This window comes from Tachypleus tridentatus, chromosome 5 (assembly GCF_004210375.1).
Source record: "Tachypleus tridentatus isolate NWPU-2018 chromosome 5, ASM421037v1, whole genome shotgun sequence".
NCBI classification, from domain to species: Eukaryota; Metazoa; Arthropoda; class Merostomata; order Xiphosura; family Limulidae; genus Tachypleus; species Tachypleus tridentatus.
Genome location: NC_134829.1, coordinates 12,105,375 through 12,114,456, shown reverse-complemented (window position 1 = coordinate 12,114,456; position 9,082 = coordinate 12,105,375). Strand labels below are relative to the sequence as shown.

At 30.0% G+C, this 9,082-nt stretch overlaps 1 protein-coding gene across 3 annotated transcripts; it reads left to right on the top strand.

The window, feature by feature from the left end:
- Nucleotides 1-356: 356 nt before the first annotated feature.
- LOC143250529 (uncharacterized) lies at nucleotides 357-9,076 on the top strand. 3 transcript variants are annotated; one of them, XM_076501202.1, is made up of 6 exons: nucleotides 357-504; nucleotides 1,322-1,374; nucleotides 2,755-2,862; nucleotides 4,117-4,161; nucleotides 4,514-4,543; nucleotides 8,347-9,076. In XM_076501202.1, exons 1-6 carry the CDS (start codon nucleotides 405-407, stop codon nucleotides 8,395-8,397), a joined length of 387 nt encoding a protein of 128 aa, XP_076357317.1. In that variant the 5' UTR covers nucleotides 357-404; the 3' UTR covers nucleotides 8,398-9,076. The 3 variants fall into 3 exon arrangements, with proteins under 3 accessions (XP_076357317.1, XP_076357318.1, XP_076357319.1); XM_076501203.1 differs by lacking the exon at nucleotides 8,347-9,076 and adding an exon at nucleotides 5,443-6,740; XM_076501204.1 differs by lacking the exon at nucleotides 8,347-9,076 and adding an exon at nucleotides 4,708-5,431.
- The last annotated feature ends 6 nt before the right edge of the window (nucleotides 9,077-9,082 follow it).

The following is a 9,082-nucleotide window of genomic DNA, read 5'->3' as shown; positions in this document are numbered from 1 at the left end:
TATTATGTCATTAAACACTGAATGGATGTAATTGTTATGAAAATATATTTTATAGAAATTACTGTTGGCCACGCTAGCTTCAGATATGCATTATTCAGCCGATATGATTATTCAGCTTTTCTTAGTAGAAGTATCTGCTTATGCTTATGTTTAGTGTTCCAGTTTCTAACACAGAGGAATTTCTCACGACTTGTTTGAGTAGATGGTGATAAGCACATATACATAATGAGCTGACAAATAAACGCTGTGCTAGACGAAGGTTTCTGTTTAACGAACACAGCTGTTTCAATCTTCAGGTAGTCAAAGGTTTCAACAGATATTTCAACCAATATTCGAATGAGTTGTATATAAAAAGAAGCTAAACTATAACCATCAAAGTGTGAAACTACTACAAGACCCTCACCATGAAGGCACAACAGATTATCGCTTTTCTGGTTAGCACGACTTTAGTGTTAGCTAATCAGATAAACGGCTATGTCCAAATCTGCCAAGCTATGACGAGTAGTAAGTATATTTTTTATTTAGTCATTAAAAATTAACGTTGTTGTTCATTTATTTTTTCCTAAAAATGACGTTGCACTAGATTACTAGCTCTTCAGTTTATGCAAAATAGGGTAAATGTTAGGAAATACAAGCCAGTATGTGAATATAATTAAATCTATCTCTTTTTTCGACAATGAACTTCAAAACTATATTTATAAAATGTTAATTCATATTTTTATCAACATTATGTATTAGGTTACTTCCCTGTACTATTAGTGACATTTCGAGCTAGAGTGTGTTGATTTTATCATCATTACGTTTTGTTAACAAACTATGCTATGTAACTTTCGGTATATATTTCCATATGACAGACTAAACTATATAGCTTTCCCTGTAAGAGTCCTGCTAACAAACTAGGCTTTATAACTTTATCTTTAATTTCCATGTACACAAACAAAACGATGCAGCCCTCCGTATATCCAACTGATTAAAAAATAGTTTAAAATATATTACTATCGATGTATTATTATAGAGAGCATGACATTTTGTACTGCTTCTGACTGATAATATATTTAAAACTGTGTACATCTATTTAAACCGTATTCTTATCTTATTTTTGGCTTTGTCTTGTTTAAATCTAAATCTTTCCTTCGTATAATATGACTTTTGTAATGTAATATATGAAATAATAACTACTGCTATTACATAAAAGTGCTGTGATATCTTGATGTCAACATTAAATTGTTAACACATTGAAACGATTCTGAACAATATAGCGTAAATAAGTATTCGGTAATGTTTATTAATATCACATGTGTGCTTAATATATTTTTCACAGCAAATCCCTTAGCTATTTTGCAACGAGAAAAATGCAATGACATCATACCCAAGGTAATGTTTAATTTACTATTTAAAATTGACTATCTATTCATAATCCACTTTCAAATTAGAGTGATAGAAAAAATGTTTACTTTTATTTAATTTTTTTTACTAATGAGAAATTTACTCCTAAATGTTCCAAGAATATTCTGAATAGAAAGAAAAACTATTAAAGATAAAGTAATATTCTTGTTTCGTATACCATAAATCCTAATGTATAACGGACTAAAAACAACTAGTAATCAATGTGCCCCGTTAAATGGAAGACAACAGTGGAACATGACAATTAACACTATCAAAGAAGAAAGTTTTATTAACTTTCGAGCAAGGCAAAGGAAACCAGAACTAAAAATAAATCGAGTTATGCAATGTTTATCAAACTTTAAGTTGTGGACCCCTATAACTCCGGAAATTTTCCGTTTAGCCCCTCTTCACACTAAAATAATTTCCGTAAGTGATCGCAACAAAACCAATATTCCCTTTATCTGTTTTTAATACTTTTAATTAAAAAAATATTTGTAAGGAATGAGTGAAGGTTATCACATAAAGTTTTAAGAGCACAGTGATGATAGTTTGTTATGTTATCGTTGTTTCCAACTTTAATGTTTCTTCCGTCGTTTTTGTGTACTTTCCTGGCAAAAGGCTGGTGGGCAGAGCACAAATAGCATGTGCATAGCTTTATGCTTAATTTCCAATCAATAACAGCAACAGTTAGGTTTAATGGTAATAGACATTTCTTTCAGGATTTCAGAGTGGTGGCTGGAGATCAAAATTTTATTTGTTCGTTCCTTATATGCATGTCGTGTTTGTAAAATCTTGACGTTATCGTTCCTTGACAATGGACATATAGCTTATTTTAAGTATTGGGAGGAAGGTGTAAACTGGTAGATGGCGGGCTATTCTGATTATTCTTTTATTGCTGTATCGGAAATTTATTGAAAATATAATTTGACAGGAATATACGCTATTGCACAACCGTACTCCTTTAGTGATCTGATGTAAGTTTTCAGATAGTTATTATTGATTGACTGCAATATCTTGTGCTACTGCCTCTGATTCAACAGGGGTAGGTAAAAGTAGAAGTGTTATCAAACTAAGCTACCTGGTTTGCTAAATAGTCTGATTTTTAGGTAAGAACTGGTTGGTAAGAACAGAAATTTGGTGGACTTGTAAGACCGACCACTGTACCATTAAATTATATTAATAAAAGTTTACATTGCATATGATTTAGCTAACTTTGTTTTATTTTTCAAACTTACCTTTGTTAGATTATGTATATTTTAAGCTGTTTTTATATATTTATTTTTAGACTCAATTAGTTTCCTGTATTTCAGTCTATTACATATGAAAAAGTAATTCCAAATTGAAGTTGTAACCTTTTATTTCCTGCAGGAATTTAATGCTTGGGAGATGTGTCTGAAAAAATTGAATAAAGACAGTTCAGAAGCATGGAAAGACTTTTGTTATGGCTTACATACAAGAAACATGTTTCGTGAAAACGTAAGAATGGCTTACAATAAAAAAGCATGTTTCGTGAAAACGTAACAAATGAAGACATCGGTTTAACTTATTAAACCTGAACGTAAAACGAGTTTAAAATGTTTAGAATAAGAACAAAAAGACTATTAGTCCAAAGGTATTTCGGTTTTCCCTTGGAAGGAAATACATATCAAAACACTATACGTTGTACATATCATTTTCTCTTTAATTCCATTTTGAATAGTTTTTAGACAAAGTAAACAAAAATAACTCATAGGCAAAATTATTTCCTGACGTACAATATTTCTTTGCAATATTTTTAAAACTCATTTTAGTAGAATGACTCAAAAATAATGTGCTTGTGTATATTTATAATTACTATGAAAAATCGAACTAAACGATGATTATGAACATTTGATCATCAAAACTAATTCAAAATTATACGTATATAACAATACCTCACTGTTCACTAATCCTCTCCTCCAAAAAACGTATTTTTAATATATAGTATGAAACATCACTCATTTCGAAATAATTCTTTGTTTCTAAATTATTTTTACTTATTCTCTAAAATTATGAAAAAAAACAGATATAAAACTTGCAAAATAATTCGAGATACCGATCGTTTTATAGAGATTAATATTTATTAAGTGTTTATATTAAATATGGCATTCACTCATCAATTTAGAAAAAAATGTTAACTTCGTCATATAGCTGTAGACTATGTTTTTATTTTAGTATTGTCAGAGGGAGATTTGACGACACGTGATAAGTGTGTTATCGAACGTCTACAAATTTCCTAAATAGTTTTATAATAGTTTGAGTTGTATAAAACGCATGTGAGGATATATTAGTTGATTATTTATTTAGTGAATTAGTTCAGTGATGTAAATTTTCAGTTTGTATTAACAACTCACTCATAGATATATGAGAAGCAATGTAGATTCTATAAATTAACAAGTCACTGTCTGATGTTACTCCTGAAGTAAGGCCAATGGTTCAATGAACGTTAGATTAGTACATGAAATTTGCAGAATTTTAGTTACAGTTATGTGGAGCTAACCTTGTTTTTGTTAATAAATAATTTCAACAAATCTTTCAAAAATCGAAATCGTTATAAGAAAACATTAATTAATATAAATGGTTCAAAAACATGTAAACTTTACTTGTTTTTATTGTCAACTAAACGTTAAAATAATTAATTTATGTTTTATCAACAGTTCAGTCTGCAATATGCATAAAATTCGTTGTTTGCCATGTATTTTTTGTCCCTAGATGGAAGAATGCATTGGCCAATTGATAAAGGACATACTGTCAAAGGTAAGAACGATGTCACTTACGTACCTTGTTCAAACACAACGTGTATACATATTTTATAACAAATACCCAATTCATATTAATTTCATTGTCGTGTTTGTGAAAAATCACAGGGAGTTCTCCATCACTTTTTGTACTTTTCGAAATAGCTTTTAAATTCGAATACTAAGCTCACAAAATAATTTGTTTGTTAACTGTTTGATCAATAACGTTATGATAAACGTGAAGGTTGCCTGAAATAGTCATGAAAACTAATATAGTATTTCTGTAGCATATTGTTGATTTATGTTACTGTCATCATTAGATACAATTTTAATCGTTTTTTTCTAATTACTTTTTGTGTTTCTTACTAAAGATGGAAAACAGTTTGAAGGACAAAATCGAGGTGAGTAGTGATACCATACATGATACATTTTGGAAAAGATTCGTGAAGTGATATTTTAATTGTATAAAATACAAATGTTAATAATCATTCGTGTAATAAAAATAACAATGCAGTGGCAAAACGTACTTGGATATATTACTTACTCTCTGTTTTGGTATGGCCAGGTGGTTAGGGATGCTTGAGGGTCGTGATTTCGAATCTTCGTCTCACAAAATATGCTCGCCCATTCATCGATGGGGGAATTGTAATGTTACGGTGAGTTCCATTATTCGTTGGTAAAAGAGTAACCCAAAAGTTGACAGTGAGTGATAATGACTAGCTACCTTCCCTCTAGTCCTTCCCTGCTAAATTGGGGATGGCTAACATGTAGATTTGCTCTAAATTCAAGCCGAAATATATAAATACTATCTGGTATCCTGGTACTGAAACGTTAGACAATTTATTAACAAAGAGTATGTAAAATTCTGGTACTGAGGACGTTTGGTACAGCATGCTGGAGAACGTATCCGCTAATTATATACTACAATAGATTATGCTGCTTAATTAAGCCTTCTGATACTGAAGGTATTAGATACAGTCTGTTTGTTATCCCCAGTTTTGGAGACGTACTTTTGGAACTTACACTGATTACCTAAGTGTTCTGGCATTAAAGTTATTAAGTACAACCTGTGTGACATCCCGAGAAGCAGGGGTGTACTCTAATATATTATACTGCTTACCTGGGTGTGTTATTGTAACGAAAATGTTAAATAGTGCTTCTAAAATAGTTTTTGTACTTTCGTTGAAAGAAATGTTTATTAGTAACAATTTGTCGTAGAATTACGTATATGACCCACGTTTTATATTTGATGTCAAATAATAATTAGTTTCACATTTTCTCTTTCTTTATATTTTGACAGAAATGTATTGAAAAACTCTTCGAGTTAGCTAAAGAGCAGTAAATCATCTCTCCTCTCTGTATTTGCGGACTCGGATTATATATAAAACATATTTCGCTGCCAATTATATTGTGTTTGGTGTTTCTAGTTTAACATGCTGGTAAATTTCGCCGAAAACAACACATATTAAATAAAGTATTATACATTAAAAAACTGAGCTTAGCATGGCCACGTGGTGAGGGCGCTGGACTCGCAATCTGAGGGTCGCGGGTTCAAATCTCCGTCACACTAATTATACTGCTCCTTTCAATCGAGAGGGCGTTTTATGTGACGATTAATCTCACTATTCATTGATAAAAGAGTAACTTAATAGTTGGCGGTAGGTGGTGATGGCTGGCTGCTTTCTTTCTAGTTTCAATGCTAAATTAGGAACTGCTAGCACAGATAGTCGTCGTGTTGCTTTGCGTGAAATTCAAACTAGAATTCAGTTATTTTCTGAAGACTCCATTACGGTCACACACTGTTATTGTTTGTTATTAAGCACAAAGCTACACAAAAAGCTGTCTGTGTTCTGTTCACCATGTGTATCGAAACTCGGTTTCTAGTGTGACATTAGGGAGAAGGCAGGTCATATACTAATATTTAGGGAAAATGGAACACTCACGCGAAAATTGAAGTTAAGTATTTTCCGATAGGATTAAATTTCAGTTCTATTGAAAATACACAAAAATAAATTTACACTAATCTCGAAACAGATGTGGTTTTTACACATGTAAATAAAAATGATGTGAAATTCATTGATTCCTAACACCAATACTTTGTTTAGTACTTTTAAGGTGGTTGCTATTCACTGTCTCTGTTAAAATCTCAACTATTTATTAACTGTTTATATCTACATTTATTAATTATTATTTAACTAATAGATTAATATGAATGAAAATCTATTATAAATTTAATTATTGACAGTGTGTTCATTATGTATTATTACTTTCTCTTGGTTTATAAAATGATGTTTTTAGCTTTATTCGTTGTGTCAATATGTCACTACTTCAATATCCTTTTAAAAGCGCATAAGCTTAATTATTGCATTTTTCGAAGAAAACGCTTATACAGATATAACTCTACATATTAACAACAGATAAAAGCTTTTTAAGCACAAGTAATATTCCTGAAGCAAAATCAATTTGTAATTTATAATTCCGTAATCAGCAACCTCAGAAATGAAATGGCAAAGAATTTACAATTTCAAAATTATAGATACAGATTTTTATGTATATTTAAATAAAATGTCTTTCTTGTCCTGAAAATTAACAGAGTTTGTCTCTCATATTTATTATTTAAAATTTAAGCGAGTGATGTGTCTTAGAAACTATACATAAAGGTAAAAATGTCAAATATATTAAAATACTCACTTAAACATGTAAAAGTAAAAAAAAAATTATAACACTAATTTTTATTGAAATCGCATACCAATATTCTTAAGGGAATATATCTTATTAACTAATTAAATTTTTTTCTCCTTTTGATTTTGCACTTTTATTTGTTACAGCGCATTAATTAATTATTACATTTCAAATATTTAAGTATATAAAGAAAGCATAAGAACAGATTTGTTAAGTGATACAATAGTCGATGCTTCAATCAATAACCAGTTTTGAAATTTTAACGCGGAGCACGGAAAATTATAATCTGGTTGAATGTATTACACAGATCATAAATAGCGAGAATTAACTTTATGTAAAGTACCAAACAAAGATGGCAAAATACATCTTAAATAAAGATACTCACGTCATAAAGCCCCCTGTAATTTAATATCCAAATACTTCATGTATTCAATCCTGCATCGTATGTAGTAGTTAGTGATGCATGAATTTAATAACATTGTTAAACGCTAGTGGATACTCGCGAATGTTGCATATAATCTACTCTTAGCGTCATTATACACTCTCTATTAACTATATCGAAACACTTTCTGATAGAGTAATATGAAAACTATAGAAGATGATTTTACGTTAAATATATTTCAAGTATTTCAAAAGTTTTGTAAACGATGTCCAGAATCACTTTATCATTATAAACTTTTATAACTTTCACAACAGCCGTAAGGCCTAATTTGATTTGAAGATAAGAATTACGTAGTCAAAGCATTTTCGAAGAACATTATAAACGATAACAATAACTAGTTCAGTTCTAAATTCACAATTAGAATTCAACTTTAACATAAAGTAATAAATTAGATGCATGTATTCTATTTAAAACGTTTCAGGTATTAACTAGTAACATATGGAGCTAGATCTAGATCTCTGTGTATGATTTTAGAAACAATTATAATGTGCTTATGGCCTAGTGTAAGTAGTTTAGTTTGCTATTTTGTAATCTATAGTTAACCATTTATTTCAACAACTATTGTTTCTATGGGGATTTGATTCCGTTTTAGTTCACCATATAGTAATTTGAATTAATTTAGGTATATAAATAATGTTATAACCATAATTTCAAAATTTATATACAATTAGATACTACATGTAAAACTAAAAGATAAAAAAAAACAATGATTTAAAACTCACTCTGTGAAATCAAACTTTTAACAAAAATAAAGAAAATCAGTCTTTTAGGTTTATTATTTTCACAAACATCCTTATCGATTTTTGACTTATAATATTTTAATGACGATCTTTAACATTTAATCTTGGTCAAAGCAAAAGATTTATCTATTAATCTTCTTATACTGTAAAAATAAAATTCAAATTTGGATGCATCTTTTCGATTAGGATGTAAATAACGATTTTTGTTGCTTTCATATTCTTATGTTTCGTCTTTACAATATTTTTTAAAATATTGCCTATTTTTGGAGGAAACGATTAATGTATTAACGAATTTCTTGTTGTTTAATTTATTTTGAACGATATTTAATCTTTTTAATAGGGCCAATCGTGTTCAGGCGTTCGACTCGTAATCCGAAGGTCGCGGGTTTGAATCCCGGTCGCACCAAACATGCTCGACCTCCGATCCGTGGGGGCGTTATAATGTGATGGTCAATCCCACTCTTCGTTGGTAAAAGAATAGTCCAAGAATTGGCGGTGGGTGGTGATGACTAGCCGCCTTCCCTCTAGTCTTACACTGCTAAATTAGGGACGGGTAGCGCAGATATCCCTCGAGTAGCTTTGCGCGAAATTCAAAAACAAACAAACAAAGAAACTTTTTAAGAGCTCTTTTTTACGCTGGAACAGGAAACCAAGATTAAGTGAAAACAGATGTCGCATATATTTCAAAAAGCGAAAATGTCATATAATTTGTTTTAAAATTTAAAATAACTATTTGGAAAAAATGTCTTTAAAAACGTTTTTAAATCCTATAGTTCTGATATTTGTGCTGTGGCAAAAGTTAGAAATACGAGAAAGCTCTCAAGAAAAAAAAAGACTAGCTTTATTTATTACATTTTAATATACTGAATACCACATTATACATACCTGACAAGTTTTAGATTTTCAAATAATTACAGCCTCAAAAAAATCATTACTGATAAGTTAACGTTATTTAAACCTATGTTAACCTCCTCTCATATTGAAAACTTATACGTTAAAAGTTAAAAAATAACAACTGACTTTTAAGCTATAATTTATTATCATATAATTCAAATAAACACCTTAATAAACTAATC